This window comes from Ciconia boyciana, chromosome 1 (assembly GCF_034638445.1).
Source record: "Ciconia boyciana chromosome 1, ASM3463844v1, whole genome shotgun sequence".
NCBI lineage: Eukaryota > Metazoa > Chordata > Aves > Ciconiiformes > Ciconiidae > Ciconia > Ciconia boyciana.
The window spans coordinates 204,354,750-204,373,005 of record NC_132934.1 but is presented as its reverse complement, the minus strand read 5'-3'; the positions used below and the strand labels follow the sequence as shown (position 1 = coordinate 204,373,005).

The following is an 18,256-nucleotide window of genomic DNA, read 5'->3' as shown; positions in this document are numbered from 1 at the left end:
TAAGGGCAAAGGCTGTCTGGATTTGTTTAGCTACTGAAAAAATAAAGCGTTGGCGACCTGTACTTCTACGTATCTTTACAAAGATACCCTCAGGCATGCCTATAAATAGTAGTTAGCATCATTATTAAAACATACCTGTATCACAATGAACATTTACGCAATGAAAGAGCAAGCAAACATGATTGATACTAATATCTATATAATGTTTATGATTTAAAGTGCTGATTGAAAAGTTAGGGAATGTCAGGATTATAATATGCTGTTTTATACAGAAATATATTATCACTTAATAAACACATGGCAATTTTTTAATAACTTGTGCACATGAATATGCATTAGTGGCAGTCGGTTAGGTAATAAAATATGTAAAAAGAAGAAGAAATTGTTTGAAAACTGAAATGGCAAATGTTCAGTTTCTTGTCTCCTCCTCTCTTTTTTAATGCGTTTTTATGTTTTTAGCCACTGGTTAATGAAGCTAAATTAGCAGTTGGAAATATAAAGCCAGAGTCTTTGTCAGAAATCCGGTCACTACGGATGCCCCCTGACATAATCAGAGACATACTAGAAGGAGTTTTACGGCTGATGGGGATTTTTGATACATCATGGGTGAGCATGAAGAGGTGAGGATTTTATTTAAGCTTTAAACTTAAACAGTAATTTAAAATATGAAATACTTTCTATTGTATTCAGGAATAACAGTGTGTGCAGATTTATTTGGTTTTATAGGGAAATAACCTCTTTAACACTTGTTTCTTCTTTACTTAGTTATTTAATTCTCTTTACAGTTTCTTGGCCAAAAGAGGCGTGAGGGAGGACATAGCAACCTTTGATGCCCGTAATATTCCAAAAGAAATACGAGAGAATGTTGAAGAACTTCTTTCTAAAAACAGAACATCTTTTGATCCGAAGGTAATTCCTGATTGCATTACATAAAATGAAAAAAGACGAAAAAAAGGAAAAAAAAAGACATGATTGTCTGATTTGCCAATGTAATTTTTAGAATGAACTTAAATTAGAGAAAAAGTGATGAATTGTGCTTACAGAATTTGTCAGTATAAAGGATAAAAGTGTAGTAGAGATTACTCTGTTGCATACTGCCTCTAACAGTGAGAATTTTGTTGGTGACTGAGGAGCGATGGGATGAGAAGTCATTATGTAGTCAAGTCCTCAGAGATTTTTGTCACTGGTATAAATTAGAACTCAGAGCAAGGAATTGTAACTGGCTCCTTCTGGCCTCTTTGTAGCAGTAAGAGTCTTAACAGCATACTTAATTAAAAAAAGGGGGACTAATGATGATTAAATGTATGGGTGATCTTTGAGAATTGATTTGGCAGTAGCTATAAAAAGGAATTCTTAAATACTAGTTCCTTATTTTTAAAAGGAAAATTGTAGTTCCCTGAGAAGGAACACAGTGATAAATCATGCATTAATTTAAAACTGCTTAACTTCAGTGAAGCTTCATAGTCGTGAAGATACCCAATTTTTTTTACACAGATTGATGGCCCACGATATAATCTCTTAGTAACAATTTAAAAGATTAGTTCAGTAGAGGAGCTGACTAGCTGGCATATTTAAGTTGATAACTTGTAAATCTGTTGCAGTTATTTATCCTGTATTTATCTCATCTGCATTATACTTCAAGGACTTTGTTGTAACTGTTACTGAATTTTTCAGAATGCTAAACGAGCCAGTGCTGCAGCTGCTCCATTAGCAGCTTGGGTGAATGCCAATGTCCAGTATTCCCATGTCCTAGAACGAATTCAACCTTTGGAAAAAGAAAAGGCTGGCTTGGAAGTGTAAGTTAGACACTGTTACAAAATAAATGTTCTTAATTCCAGTGGTGGTGGGTGAAACTAAAGCTGCCAAGGAGGAATTGAAGTTTATTAAAAACAAAAGATATAAGAAACCGTACCTCATCCATATGTAATAAAATGTTCATACTGAGACAGAAAAAGTAAGCGTGCAATATTTTGTTTTTCCTGGAAGCTATGCCTTAGATATTTTTTGGCCAATTGCAAGTTACCTGTCTCAGCTGAAATGTGTCAGGGAGAAATGAACATCACAGACATGCTTAAAATGTATTCTGTCAGTGAAACCCATGCTATTTTATGAGATATGTAGTTCCTCTTTTTTCAGTCATGTACCAAGCATAATCAGTTTCTCCTTAGGATCAAAAAGATATGACATAGTCTTATAACCATCTATAACCTGAGGAATCTATACTGATTGTTTTGCCAGATCTTAAAATTCTGTGTTGGAAGAACTTGTTCTGATCTTTAAGAATACATTTGAATGGGGTGTTTGGTTTCCATTTTTAAAGCTATGTGATGAGAAGTAGTCAAAACTTTTACATGTGAAAACAGATTTTTGTTCATATAAATCACAAGAAAGAACTGTCTCTGAACTATCTATATGTAAATGACTTTCCTTAATGAAATATGTAAATGACTATATGTAAATGACTTACTCTCTTTTTTTCCTTTGGATTCATAGTCTTAAAATAAATATTACGTTTTTGTAGTAATCTCAAGAAAACTGAAGACAGAAAACAGAAGTTAGAAGATCTTCTAAACTCTGTTGGTCAAAAAGTATCAGAACTGAAAGATAAGTAAGTTGAGTTTGTTTATTTCAAGATATAAATAAAAACATTTATGATTTTACAGTATGAATAATGAAATTTAGCTAACCAAAGGTAGCTCCCTGCTCAGCAAGATATTTACATCAGAAGTAGTGATAATTAGGCTATCTATACACTCAGTGGAGATAAATAAATACTGTTAGAATACAGTTCATCTCATCGATCAGATGAAATGCTCTTTAAAAGTGCCTGCTTCTCACTACTGACTATGTTGGAAGCCTTCAGTGTAGACATTGTAGATGTCAAAGATAAGCAGTATGTAGAGGACTTTAATGTCTCCTTAGGACTTTGGAAACATTCCTATACAAGACTTTACTGATCACAGCTTGAATAAAGGCAGTTCTATTTCTTTTAGGGTGGCCTACTTTTCTGACAGTTAGCTAGTTAGCTGTCTCCCTTTTTCTTAGCATCTCATCAAGTGCGTGACTCACAGTGGCATAAAAATTGCTGTGGTGAACCTTTATACTTTCTCCAGATCCAGTTTAATCCAAGTTTTTTAGTTTGATGTTTCTGTTATGTAGTTACTATAGGAGATACTTTACAACCTCATATATATGCACATTACTAAAAGTCATGTTTTGTAGTCTGCAAAAAAAAAAAATTGGAGAATTCTTGTCATTCAGCTGTATAGTAATGTCTTAGATTAACTAGATACTATATACTATATATTGCAGTTAAATATATTAATTTAAAAGGTGGATTATTAAATGCATTAGTTATTTTAATTAAATATTAATTAAGTTAATTAGATATTAAACATTATAAAATAATACCTAAACCTTACCTACTGTTTGGGGCGTGTTTTTATTTTGTAGTAGTTTACAAAATAGAGTACTGTGCATTGAACTGGGGTCATCAGTGTGAATTAGCGATATTCTTCTTTAAAGGTTTCATAGATTAAATTTACCAAAAAGTAACAAATGTGTAATATGGTGTTGAGCCTGCTGTTGTCCTGACTAGGTGCAGAACAAAACACAATCACTAAAATCAAGTCAGGCTGTTTAAGTAGAAGAAGGAATGATTTTCAGACATTATGGTCTATATTGCAAATGTATTTTTAAGTCTCACCTGTGCATCTATCCAAATTTTGTTAGTTAAAAGTCTAATAAGCTCATCTGCCAATTAGAAGCAGAAGGTATAAAACAAAATTGTAGTTTTCTTCTTCATGAACAATAGGGGAGGAATTAATGACAAATTCAGTCAATTAAGCTGCCTTGAAAATAACTGTCCATAAGTTAAGTAGTTCATGATAGCAATTACAAACAGTAGTTATTTTACAGGTTCCAGAGTAGAACAACAGAAGCAGCAAAACTTGAAGCAGAACTAAGTAAAGCTCAGAAAACATTGAAAGCTGCAGAGGTACTGATAAATCAGCTTGATAGGGAACACGAAAGATGGAGCACCCAGGTTAGTGAAAATTTTCATAAATACATCTTATAGCTGATAATTTGAAAATACAATTTTTGCACTGTTTGGAGAATGTGAGTTATTGCCATTCTGCATGTCTCCTAAGTGTACATTTATTTGATTTCTCATTAGAAATAAAAGCTTTTCTTCCTTCTGAAACATCCTTTTACTTCACTGTACAAGTTAGCTTACCTTTATCACATAGCTACAGAATGTGTAAAAAACCCCCCAATATTTAATATAGAACATACAACGTTCTTTGACGTTTTTCAGTCACAACAATAATGTAATTGTTATGATGGCTGAACATGTCAGCAGTTGGAACTTCCAAGTTGAGATGCAATCAAAAGGGGCAGATTTTGGGAAAGCATTAAACAATCACAGTCTTAAAGCATACCTCCTTTATGGCATCAATGTTGGAAATGCAAATGTAGACCTACCCAAAATGTTGGGTTGCTTTTGAAGTCTTCACTTACGTGTTTGAAACTTTTCTGCTTCTAAAGTACGGAAAGTGAGCATATCTTATTTGCTCAAATGATATATTTGGGAGAAACTGGCAAGCCTTTGGCCACACAGGCCCCTCTTCAGTCTGAAACAGAGAGGAAAATTACAAGATATATACAAGCTGAAAATAGCTGTCACCTCCAGAAAGCGATACCAAGCTTTCTTGGGTATCTTAAAATGGAAAAAATCTCCCTGCTGAGAGACATGGTCCTGTCTCTCCATTGATGCTGAAAAAAACCTAAACAATTAGGTAGACTAAATGCCTGCATTTTGAAGAACCGAAGTTAGAGTTAGATGAATCCTTCTTGCAGGTTGACCAGCATAATGGAAAGAAATGGAAGATTTTCCTCTCAAAGTAGCTTTACAGCTATTCCAGCTGCTGTAGTAAGGATTTGGTATATTTGAACCCCAAAGTTTAAATGCTTCTAAAAGTGATTCCTCACAGTTTTTCACTCTGGTACGTTACTGCTGTCTTTAGAAAGTTCAGACTATCTATTATTGGTATGCTGTAGACCAACCTGGCAGATATATTAGTCAGGAGCTCATCCCATATTGAGGACAGAGAAAAAGCAGTATTCATCTCCCTTTAAAGTAAGGAGGAAGTAATAAAAAGTTGCTTTTTTGTTTGTGTAGCAGCTTTTTTTTTAATGTCAGTTTGATTAAAGTAAAAAAGTGACAGTACTTTCAAACCAATTATGGCAGTGATATATTATTTTGATACACTGTTCTCCCTCAGTATTTTTCTCCAAAATACTGGAACATTTCAAAGCAGAGGTGATGTAGTGCAGATAAATTATTTGAAGATAGATGATAAATGTATTTTATCATGTAAGTCTGCAGTGAATCACATTTTTAAGTATAATAGATACATAATATTATTTAGTATGTGTATACATATTGTAAGTGGTACTCACTAGCTGACTATGACTGTGACTAGGGTCACATATTTCTTATTTTTCTTACTATAATACTATTTACCCAGTTATTTATAAGTGACAAGGTGAAATGTTCATCAAATTAATAGATTTTTAGTAGCTAAATTCTGAGAAACATCTATCCATGCTCTAGCCCAGAACTAAAAATAACTTTTCCCATACTTTCATGTGCATGTTGCTGTGGGTTAGGTAGGTGTGGATACCTGAAATGCAAGAAGAGAGACTGTCTCAACTGTATTCTCAATGGCAAGCAAATTGAATTCTGACTTTTTAGTAACTGATTAGAAATATTATCAGTTTTTGTTTGCAATACACCTATACATTCTGCACTTTTTTTTTTTTTGAGGTGTCAGAGATAACAGATGAACTGGCTACGTTGCCTAAAAGAGCTCAATTAGCAGCTGCATTTATTACCTATCTTTCTGCTGCTCCTGAGGATCAGAGGAAAACCAGCTTGGATGAATGGACCAAATCAGCAGGCCTTGAAAGTAATTTTGTGTGTGTGTCTGTGTGTAAGTAATTAAGCTTGATTGAGGAAGCGATAAATGCCAGTGAGTTCTAATGAACAGTCTCAATTGTCTTAGTGTTCCCAAATGAAAAGTGTCAATATTTCCTTCTCAATAAAAACTTGTATATACTGTCAGACTATTTCTTAGGATTATTCTGTTAATTATTAAGATTATAAATACTTACACATTCTTAAGATTTAGCTCCATGGTCCTTGCTTAAAAAAAAAAGTTTACATGAATGAATGTATTCACATTAACTGTTGTAAATTTGCCAATACATTCTGAATTCTTCTGCTTTTTCAGTAATCATTTTTATCTATGTGTGTTAATAACACCATTAAATATTTTTATAACATCAGCTGGTTAATAGTAATAAGTTCAAGCAATAAAATAATAAATTTAAGGGAAATCTACAGGCTTGCACTGTTAGACAGAGTCTCCACTGTATATGGAGTGCTAAATGCTTAAAAATTATGCAGACTATAAATACTAGCACAAACTTACACTCTTTCATTTATCAGAGTTCGATTTACGGCGGTTCCTGTGTACAGAAAGTGAGGAGTTAGTTTGGAAAACTGAAGGTTTACCTTCAGATGACCTTTCAATAGAAAATGCTCTTGTCATCTTGCAGGTAAATTTGGTTTTTTGTCTTGTCTTGGAAGTATTTCAATTTCTACAAATTTCAGTAACATCGCATCTTTCTGGAATTTTGAACTATTTCTTTTGTGTTATTTTATTAGCACCATAGAACAGACACAGAGAAACAAATACTTATGTAACTCTGAGTATTCTGTAACAACAGGAAAAAAAACAGTTAAAGAAATGCATGTTTTTCTTCGCTTTTACAATTTTCTTCCAGATGTCAAACAGCCAAAATCTGGTATCAGCCTATTCAGGCTTAAAGTGTGAATACTCATTAACACCAATACAATCAGTGGAAGATTATGTCCTATATATGTTCACTTTGACATATCATTTCTAATACTTTTTTTCTCAGAAAAAGGAAAAGGCTATATGCAGATACTTTCAAAACATCTAGAGTTTAAACCCTGAAATTTCATCAGATTAGCTCTGTGATATAGGATACAAAATGCCATTCACTTAAAGCCAGTAGCTAATAATACTTGAGAAAAGAATGATAATACTATGCTTATAATCATGATTCAGTTTTATCATATAGTTATATATAGATATATAATATATAATAAATACATATATGCAATTGCACAATTATGTACATAATATTGTAGTTATAATCTAATCGCTTATTAGATCCACTAGAAAGTAAAGATTTAATGCCATGAGGAGAATCTCCATTCACTGCAGGCAGTTTGCTTGGATGATTGATGATTCTATCAAATCAGTTACAGCCTTTTCTCCAGTTTAAATTTATCTTGCTTTATCATCTTGATATTAGATCTAGTTATTAGTTTCTCAGTTTGATTAAAAAGCTCTTCAATAAGTACCATTTTGTATCCTTAAAGCTACTTATATACTATAATGAAATCTTATTTTCATGTTTTTCCTTAGTTGAATAGATTGAGCTTTTAAAAATCTCACTGTGCATGAAGAGCTTTTTCAAGCCCTCCCTCAGCTCAAATAATTTTCTTTGTGTACAGTTTTTTTCAGCATCCTTTTAAAACTGGAATTGGACATGGTATTTTACCAATGTCATCTACAATACAGTTCGCAAGCCTTTGTGCTCATCTTTTGATGCTTGGATATTGTCCGTGTTTCCCTGTCAGTTTGAGATGTGTAGTTACTCAGTTTGGAATAGCAGGACTCACAGTTTTAAAAAAAAAACAACCCTGAAAGTGTTCTTCTATGAGACTGAACCAGAGAATTGCTGAAAATACATGTTTAAACCCTCAGCAAGTTTGCTGATGACACAAAACTGAGAGGAGTGTCTGATACACCAGAGGGTCAAGCTTCTGCCCAGAGGGTCCTTGACAGACTGAAGAAATAGGCTGACAGGAACCTCATGAAGTTCAACAAGGAGAAATGCAAAGTCCTGCACCTGGGGAAGAGCAACCCCATGTAGTAACACGTGCTGAGGGCCACCCAGCTGTAAAGCAGCTTTGTAGTAAAGGACGTGGTGGTCCTGGTGGACACTGGGTTGTACATGAGCCAGTGATGGGCTGTTGCTGAAAAGAAGGCTAATGGTATCCTGGGCTGCTTTAGGCAAAGTATTGGCAGCAGGTCAAGGTAGGTGATCCTTCCCCTCTACTCATCCAAATGGTGAGGAGCCACACCTGGAGTCCTGTGTCCAGTTGTGCAGTCCTCAGTACAAGAGAGACTTGAATGTACTGGAGAGAGTCCAGTGAAAGGCCACAAAGGTGATGAAGGGACTGGAGCATCTCTCTACTATGAGGAAAAGCTAGGAGAGCTGAGGCTGTTCAGCCTGGAGAAGAGAAGGCTCAGGAGAGATCTTATCAATGTCTATAAATATTTGAAGGGAGGGTGCAAAGAGGATGGAGCCAGGCTCTTTTCAGTGGTGCCCAGTGACAGGACCAGAGGCAGTGGGTACAAACTGAAACACAAAAAGCTCTGTCTGAACATCAGAAAATACTTTTTTACTGTGAGGGTTACTGAGCACTGGCAGAGGTTGCCCAGGGAAGTGGTGGAGTCTCCATCCCTGGAGATACTCAAAAGCTATCTGGACACGGTCCTGGGCCATCAGCTATAGGTGGCCCTACTCAAGCAGGGGTTGGACAAGATGACCTCCAGAGGTCCCTTCCAGTCTCAACCATTCTGTGATTCTGTGAAATCTTAAATGCACGTCAACTGTGAATAGATCTCTTTTCACTTGCTGCACTTACTACCATCTCTGTGGTCACTCCGTGATGTGACCATTGTGTAAGTTCTGAGCGCTTACATAATTAGTATATCAGTGGTTAAAGTCCCAACATTTAGAAAGCAATGTGTATAGCGTAACATATCTTTATATAATATAATAGTAAAGCTTTGCACAGTACTGGTATGGGAACCACACATTAATAAAGGTTTTATTAAAATGAAAACCTGCTGTCTCGTCAGTACACGTTACTAGGCAATATCACCAAAATATTCTACATTGTAGTGTTTGCAAGTTTGAAATCTGGATTTGTTTGTGATCATAAGTAAAATGCTATTTGTATCTTTATGTCTGCAAAATTCATTATTCTTCCTAAAATGCATTGAAGTCCAAAACCAGGAGTACTGTACCTTTATCCACTACAGGAAGGAAAAGGAAAAATAATACCTCTTCTTCCAAGTTTCAAAGCAGTTGTGAATAACAAAAGGTGTAGATTATACTCATTGAATAGAGACTCCTGTTTTTAAGAGAAGGTGAAGAACTGCCTAACTTTAGCAGGACAAACACCTGAGAATTTTTATTTTGGGTACTAATTTTGTTCTTTTAAAAAAAAAAAAAAAAAAAAAAGACATTAAATTCCTTCTACTGTTTTTTATTGTCGTTTTGTTATTAAGCTGTTAATGTTTCTTTAAACAGTTTGTTAATGGAAAAAGATTTAAAAATGACTATACCATTAGTTTGGGGAAATAAAAAAGGACACCATTCAATTTTATTCTTAAACAAAATAGGTTTCAGTTAAAAAAAAAAATAAATATATGTACACATTTTTTTTCCCCCCTAGAGTAAAGTTTGCCCATTTTTGATAGACCCTTCTTTCCGGGCTACTGAATGGTTGAAGACACATTTGAAGGAATCACGTTTGGAAGTTATCAACCAACAGGTGCAGTATTTACTCTTGGTCTTACAATTCTGTTCTGCTTGAGTTCGTTCTGTTCCAGACTTGAGAGAGCAGTTTTTAAAAGGTTGTGATAGCAGTCAGCAAAAATGGCTTTATGTACCATGAAGCATGTAATTTCTCACAGAATTCTAGGTTACAATGATTCTTACATGGCACTGAAAATTTGTTTACTCGAGGAGATCAGAGTATTTAAAATTGGAGGGTCAACATCTGGTATTACTTCTACAAGTTTGCCTCTTTGTGCTGCCTTCTCCAAGAATATCAGTATTTCCTGCTGAGAGGGGGATAGTAAAAGATTTGTAAACAGAGAGGTCTTTTGTATTCTTGGTTGCAGTTCACTGGATTTCAGGAGTATGCATACACTTCTTCCTTATGATTTTTGTGTTATATTATCTACATTGGAAATAGGAGGTTGGATTTCAGTTTGAGATTAAGGTACCTAAGATTAATTGTCTACGTGTCACTGTTTACATGGGTAGCAAGGCTTGGCTCAGTTCCACACACATAGCCAGGCATCTAGTGCCATTCAAAAGTCCCTTATTGAACCCCACCTGGCCTGAAGATACTGCTTCAACAGAATGTAGGTCTTCCACAGATCCCTGCCAGCTTTGTGTGGGCCTTTTAGATACTCTCTGATGGTACTAGATACTTATCTTTGGGTAAGTGAATGCTTCCTCTGCTGGCTGATTGGCTTGATTACCTTTTAGGCTCTGTCGTCTGCATTGTCTAGGATCTCCATTGACTGTAATGGAATCTTAAACACCATGTGCATGTTTAGGCACCTACACACAAAAGACTGCATTTAGATATCTCAATATCAATGTGAATCCTGTCCTTAGGTCTTGATTCAGTTTTGAGAGATAGCTACCTTATAACATTTGAGATGTGTTAACTAGCCAGGACTTCCAGGTGTGCCTGACAGATGTGACACAAAACCTATGGTAGACCTGCTCTCTTCTGGTGCAGCACTGGGAGAGCTAGGCATGTTAAATAGGTTGCCTGTTTGTTAGTAGCTGAATAGATCAAACTTATTTACATTAAACACTTATGGCTAAACCCTGATATATCATATGATGCTTGCAATAGAATTTTTCAGCTATACTACTGACTTTTAGATTTAAACTCCTGGTATAATACCTTCCTGTTCATTCTGAAGTGTTAATATTTCAAAAAAATGTGAATCAAAGGAATTTATTTTTATTTGCCCAGGACACCAACTTCCTAACAACTCTTGAGCTGGCAGTGAGATTTGGGAAAACACTTATTATACAGGAAATGGATGGAGTGGAGCCTGTACTTTACCCATTGCTAAGAAAAGATCTTGTAGCTCAAGGTAAATGACCAAGATCTTTACAAATGCTTGCTCAAAGCTTTTGTAGGTGAGATCTATATATATCATATAAAAGTCAATTTTTCTGAAAACATGAGTATTGTGTAGTTTTTTCCTCTTTAATGTTAACCTGTTGCTAACACTTCAGTGCATGAAATACGTTGGAGATATGTTCTTGTTTAGTAAGTGGAAAAATACTGAGAAGTATTTAAAGATTTTTTTGACTGGAATTAGAATCAAGTGTTTTTCTCAACTGTTCACAATTTAAATTTTAAGTTAATTTCTAGTGATAATTTCAAACACATAGTTTTATTTAGGAACTTAGGCCTTAAATAGACCAGAAATTACACAACTGGTTGTGCAGTTAGAAATCAGAGTTTTAGAATGTTGGTGTTGCTGTTTCTCTTTCATTTGTCTGAAACTAAAGAAGGCACACAGGTCTGTCCCTGATGTGACTTTGGAATGGGGGGTGGGTCACAGATATCAGCAAAATGGTGGAATTCGGTAAAAGGAGTCTCCCTAACTGATGCAAGGAAAGGAAAAAAACCCAAACACTTACATTTTACAATATCTCTGCTTTGGAGAGGTAATGTACTTTTATATAACTCTCTATATAACTGTTTTGGATTTAGTTGCTTTAAAAAGGCCGATATGAAAAATTGTGTTGAAAGTTTAGCAAAGATAAATAGTAATGATATAAGTAACTCAGCAAGAATTATGTTGAATTATGTTGCATAGTTTGAAATTCTATCAAAAGAACTGAGTGAATTAAAAAAAATACAATGTATGTTTTAAATACTTTCTAAATGACTGCAATTAAAGTATATTTATGTTATCCTTAGTAATTATATTTCTGCCTTAAGTGGTAATTCCTCAGCATGTACCACAGCCTGTGCATGTAATTTACAGTACGAACTTTGGGCACTGAAAATACCTCAGGACTCCTTTTTGCTGTCATTTCATCTAATATTGAAATCTAATAGTGGGTGAGGTAGCAGTGATTCTTTAAATGTAAATACAAGGTAAAAATAAATGCAAATGCTGTAGAGTTCTTAGATACATTTATCTCCTATATTGGAAGGGTCTGTTTAGTGAAAAGAAAATGTTAGTTTAAATCATTCTTCCATTACACATGTGCTTGCTCATTTATTCTCGGTAAAAGTTGAGAGCACCACCAAAGCAGTGACTTCAGGGATCTGTAGGAGGTTAGGTAGAACATCTTTACAACTTTTTTTTTCACTAGCTTCTGCTGAACTTTGGAAAGCAGAGATACAGGATTACAGACATCTTAACTGATTTTACTCAAGGAATCAAATTAAGAGATAAATATGTCTGCAGAACTGTGGAGAAAGCAGGTTAAATTAAAATATACTAGTTTATTCAGGGAAATTGCTCATAAAACTCAGGCATCTGCTTTTTCATGTTAATGAGCTGTGTTAATGCTAAGTCTGTGCAAGTCCAAACTAGGGAGCTGTTTTTTGAAAAGGGAGAATGGGTCACTATTTGAGTCTTTTCAGTCACTTCACAAGCAAGCATGCACTCCTTCTCTTTGTCAAAACGTGGAGGGGGGGGCCTGTCTGCATTATTTTGCTTGTGATGACTGTACAGCTTTTCATTACTTGGAATGAAACATTACGAAAAATGTGAATATATATATACTGCAATAAATTTGTCCTTGTACAGCTTCCATTTTCTGTTTGATGTTTTTACTGCATAGGCCTAAAATTTATTCTGATCCTTGGCACAGAAGGAAAATTGGTATGTGATTTTCATCTCTACCAGTGTTTTAGCAAGAGATTTATACTGAGAGCATTTCTGATGTGCTCCTAGTGCAAAAAATAGAGGAGCACCTAAATATGCCACCTCAGAAATTTCTCTGGAAAGGAAATTTTCACTTTGAAACTTTTCATCTTATAATTCTATTCTTCCGTCTTTTTTAGTATTGGGAGGCAAAATCTTATTCTAGTCATGTGTCTGAGTGTCATGTTTGAGCCTATTCTTTCCTGACCCCGCTAGAATGGAAACCTGTGGTGGAAGGAGGGTGGTGAGAGGCCATACATATAGTTTCATTCTGACAGACTTATTGAGAAATGTCAAAATATTAGGAGTATAAACAGAGATTGAAGCCATGACATAAATTTCATAAATTAATTGTTTCTTTTATACTGTGATTAAATTAAATGAATTTATAATAAGACAAATTTATGGGGTATTTCTTAATGGAATATTATTCTTTCAATCTAATGACTAGATATTCCAGCATCTTTAGTTTCATAGACTTTCTCTATAACAATTATCATAGAAAGTAATATTTTAATACAATTATGATTGTACAGCAACATCAACCTTCTACAAATAAATGTAACAGATCCAGAGGTGAAATCTAATGGTTTTGGATCACATTCAGAAAAAGTTGAACCATCTTAGTTAGCCAATATGTAATTATGGCTAGTGTGTTTTGATAGAGTGGTATAAGTATGTGGAAATGTAAATGAATATGTTTAAATTATGGCAGGATTCTTACACAAAAGGGGGATTCTCCAGTGCATCTTCTGTAGTGTTTTGTCTCCTATTCATTGTTTGAAGATTTCAAAGATTCATTAGTATTACTTTTACTTCAAGTGCATTTTTTGCCATTTATGCTTTTTGTACTGGGTAAGGATAATTAAAGTACCCTGTTAAATATTCTCATGATGTAACTTTCTTATACTAGTGCTATGTTATTGCATTTTTTTGTCTAACAATGCAGGATAGGTTATGTTCCTTAAATTTTTTAAATTTATTTTTCTTTCCGAACAATTTAGAAATAAATGTTATAAAATATATTTGCATCTATTGGTCATAAATTATTACAAAAGTACCATTATTTTCAGATAATTCTAGAATGTTCCCATCAGAGTGATTATAACATCTATTTATTATTTACAGGACCCCGTTATGCTATACAAATAGGTGAAAAAATGATAGATTATAATGAAGAGTTCCGTCTTTTTCTGTCAACAAGGAACCCAAATCCCTTCATTCCACCTGATGCTTCTTCTATTGTTACAGAAGTAAACTTTACCACAACTGGAAGTGGCTTAAGAGGACAGGTGGGCATTTAGGATAAAAACTATGTATGTATAGCAGATATTCATAGCTACATCCAGCTTCTGGAAGAAGCCCTATGGGGCAGTTTACATTAATGGTCACGGAGATATTTTCTAGCACACAAGTATAAATGGTAAAATTGATGCTGAAACTAAATTTAAATTTTAAAATCTTGGTTTTATGCACTTTGGAACCAAGTAGTGAGTCCAACAGAGAAAATTGAAACCGTCTCATTGACTTCAGTTGCAACAGATTAATTACTAAGCTTCTGTTTTCTGTCCAGGATGCATTTATGGTACCATGGAAACATTTCTGTTATTGCTCTCCAGTGTCCTAGTTAGAGAGTAAGGCTAGCATCAAGATACTTTGTGTACAGGAAAAATGTAATGAAACCAAAAAGTTCTATATTTTACTTCCTCCAAATGCTAGTAGCTTTTGATTTTTTTTTTTTCTATAACGTTTAGGAAGCAAAAAGTAGTGTACAGATGGAAGAGAGAAAAAAAAAGAAGATAAATAAATTAAGGGAAGAAAAAACCCTCTTTATTTGGTATGAAACAAGTTTTTCCAAACTAACAAGAGGCTTAGAATGGGATGTAAATAAGATGTTGATAAGTAAGATACAATTTAAAAAGTGAAGCACAAATAACGGTACATATTTCCTCCCTCCAGTGGAGATAGGGAATCGACATCATACAATGTAACCATGTGAATTGACCCCCTCTTTAAGTGGAAATACAGGAAAAAAAAGCTTTTTTCTTTTGTTTTCTCTCTTTGTTGGCAGGAAAGGGGTTTGACTTTTGGTAGACTTGCTGGAAAGAAATTTGCTGCCATTCTTTCCAGTTTGTGCTTTCTATCACCTACTTCATTAGTGTATATACTGTTATCAGATATAAAAAGAAGACTGCCAATCATTTAAACACAAGTGTGATTCAGATTGAGGTCCAAAGGTTTAGGTCTCAGCATAAAAGACTCAGAAATCTATTTTCAAAAATATAGACTATATACTGCTATATGATTAATGAGTATATATTATGCTATATAATTAATTAATATATATTATGAAATATTAGAGTGGTTTTTATCCTGTTGAATAATTTCCTTTCTTTTTAGCTTTTGGCTTTAACAATTCAGCATGAAAAGCCTGATTTGGAAGAGCAGAAGACAAAACTGTTACAACAAGAAGAAGATAAGAAGATACAGTTAGCTAAGCTTGAGGAATCTCTTTTGGAGGTAAAATAAATTTACCTCTTTTATATCTGTTAGATCAATAAGATAGTGTTCACATTGTTATGTGTTTGAATGAAGATGGTGGAAGTATTGGAATAATGAGTCCTCAGGATTTTTGATTTGAGAAAATAAAAGTTGGGAGAGTAAAGTAGATAAAATATGTACATCTGGCATGAAACTGTAGTATTTCAATACATTAAGCATTGTCAAAGTTAAATGTATGAATTGTTGAGCTAGATATAGGCTGGTTTAGACTGATTAGAAATTTTAATGCATTAAAAAAGAGAAACCTTTGTTAAAAATTATACTATTTCTTTTTCAAATTATGAGTTTTAAAAAAAGCCACATTTTTAAGCTTGTGGATCATGTCAAATGATGCTTTCTCAAGTTGAGAAATAATTCTGTGTTGTGAAAGGAAAAAAACCTGAAAGAAAAATTCCCAGTAGAAAATGGAAAGATTTGTTGAGAGAGATATTTAAAACTTTTAAACCTCCACAATTTTTTCTTACTAGCAGTGAACTGTAATGTTCTTTATAGGTAACATTTTTATTTCTTGTATTTAAAATTAATATTATCAATTTTCAGTTTACCTTTTTATTTTAATGAAAGTAATTATGCTCAGAAACAGTTGTGCACCTCTATAAGAAAAGGTAGCTTCCAAGGAAGAGGACTGTTTTCTTTTTTGTTTGCATCTTGCCATGGTTTTCACAGAAACTGTACTTATGTCCGTAGGAATGGATCCTCAAATCCTCCTTCCTTCTCAAATGTCATAGATGCAGGGAAATTGACCTACTGCCTCAAAATCCTCAATCTGTAGCTGAGTCATAGAACTTTGCAGTATCTGGCACAATGGACTTGAGCATAAGCTAATCATTTTTTACAGATTCCTCAAAAAGTAATAAACTGAACTTTATTAGACTGGCCATTAATAGCTCAATTTTAGAATTTTGCACATAATTATCTAACGTGATTTGAATTTCCACATTTACTGTCCCTATTAAACTCCCTATTAAGTCTCAAATACTAAGCTCAAACCTTTTTTAAAACTGTGATGGGGCAGATTTCTCTTACAGGCAGAAGGAAACTTGTTCTTTAGAAAAATTCCCTATTCAGAGTTGATAATTGTTTAGCATCTTAATGTCTACCAGAAGATGAGAGTTCAAAGATGCAACAAAAAAATGTCCACTTTTTAGAACAGCCTTTTTGTGTGATCTTGGAACTCCAAAATCTTTCACATTTGTCCAATCTGAATTGTCAAGTGCAAAATTTCAAGTAATTGATGTGTAAGATACCTGCAACAAAGAGTGGCCAAGTATTAACACTGAGGTTGGTTTCAACTTTGGCATTCTTGTTAGCACTGAAATCAGAATACTATTTGACCCTGAAGAAAGAAACCTAAAGCTCAGTGGAAACTGACAGGTGCTACATGGACTTTGTCAACAAAGAAGTTAGCGCTGGAGGTGATCTAGCTAAATTCAAGTTAATCCTAAAGCAACATTAGCATTCCATCTGAAGTATTGTACTGGTTTTCTTACGAAAGCCTTGGAGTAAAGACATACATGCTGTCGCTATCTCATAGCTCACACTAGGATTCCTCACAGCAAAATCAGACTCCTTGAAAAAACAGATTATCTTGTCCTAAACTCTTTTCAACTAGAGAACTAAGTGCACTCTGCTATTCTAACTGGTGAATCTCTGCCTCCAAATATCCTGAAATGCTGTCGTACAGGTAGTTGTTCAGAACTGACTTAACTGACAAGAAGCCAATTCTGTGTTGTTGTCTTGACTAAAAAATTGTATTGAAGTGTATTTACTGAAGGTTAGCAAAGAACCTTAAATAACAGTGAATTATTCAAGCTTTTCCCACTTATTGGAAGTGAAATTGTTTGCACAGGAGAACTCGGGGAAAAATGGGGTAATCTCAAGGATTTTGAAGGGATGTCTGATTACAAAACTGAAATTGTTGTAACTGTGAATATTCATCTCAGTTGGAAGTGAGAACTAAATTGTATAGGGGATATTGGAAAGTTTTTGAAGGAAAATGAATTTATGAATGACTGGGTACAGGAAGTCATTACAAGTAGCCAATTTCAGGTTAAATTGGCAGTTATATAGAAGAAAAGATGCCCTAATTTGTATTTACTGAGAGGATATTAGTGCATAAGACTCTGATCATATAAATAATTCTGAAAAGCTTGCTGATGATTTAAGTTTCAGAACCTGGCAATCTGGATTTTTGGAGTTTGTTCTTGGGTTTTATTGTCCATGTTTCTTTTAAAACAACACCTCAGTTTTTGGAGTAACCACGTGCTTTCTAGTACTCTTGATGCATTCAGTGATTAAGAAATATGTGCAGGTCAGAAAGAAGGGCAGCTTCCAAAAGGGTTACTTTACAGGGTTTTTTTTAATGTAACATAGATTACTTTTTTTTTTTTTAATAGACACTTGCAACATCCCAAGGCAATATACTAGAAAATAAGGATCTGATTGAATCTTTGAATCGGACTAAAGCAAGTAGTGCACTCATCCAAGAATCACTTGCTGAATCTCACAGACTTCAGAGTTTCCTTGATAAGGTAGAAGAATATTCTAATTCTTTATTGCTGTTTTTTTCCTGCTAAAAGTAGTCCTCTTCTATATAGGGAGGATATATACATCCACAGGAGTGTAAGATCAGTAACATACTGAATTAATTTTTTGGAGTAAAAGATACTTGGGATATGCAAGTACAGAAAGTATTTTCAGTAATTAAAATCCTTTGTTTTACATGGTGAATAGCTACACAATTTAAAGTCTGCCAGTTTGAATTACAGGAATTTTCACCAAGGACTTATTGGCAAGTAATGGGTTTTGACTTCATTTTT

At 34.2% G+C, this 18,256-nt stretch overlaps 1 protein-coding gene across 4 annotated transcripts in view; it reads left to right on the top strand.

The window, feature by feature from the left end:
* The window catches only part of DYNC2H1 (dynein cytoplasmic 2 heavy chain 1), a 183,277-nt gene that overhangs the window by 64,228 nt on the left and 100,793 nt on the right, over nt 1-18,256 (top strand). For all 4 annotated transcript variants that reach the window (XM_072850637.1, XM_072850636.1, XM_072850635.1 and 1 more), the window contains 12 exons: nt 460-620; nt 786-909; nt 1,675-1,796; nt 2,522-2,608; nt 3,919-4,045; nt 5,831-5,972; nt 6,515-6,624; nt 9,629-9,727; nt 10,955-11,078; nt 14,004-14,167; nt 15,276-15,395; nt 17,834-17,968. In XM_072850637.1, the coding sequence (XP_072706738.1) occupies nt 460-620; nt 786-909; nt 1,675-1,796; nt 2,522-2,608; nt 3,919-4,045; nt 5,831-5,972; nt 6,515-6,624; nt 9,629-9,727; nt 10,955-11,078; nt 14,004-14,167; nt 15,276-15,395; nt 17,834-17,968 (1,515 nt within the window). The remainder of the gene's footprint in view (nt 1-459; nt 621-785; nt 910-1,674; nt 1,797-2,521; nt 2,609-3,918; nt 4,046-5,830; nt 5,973-6,514; nt 6,625-9,628; nt 9,728-10,954; nt 11,079-14,003; nt 14,168-15,275; nt 15,396-17,833; nt 17,969-18,256) is intronic.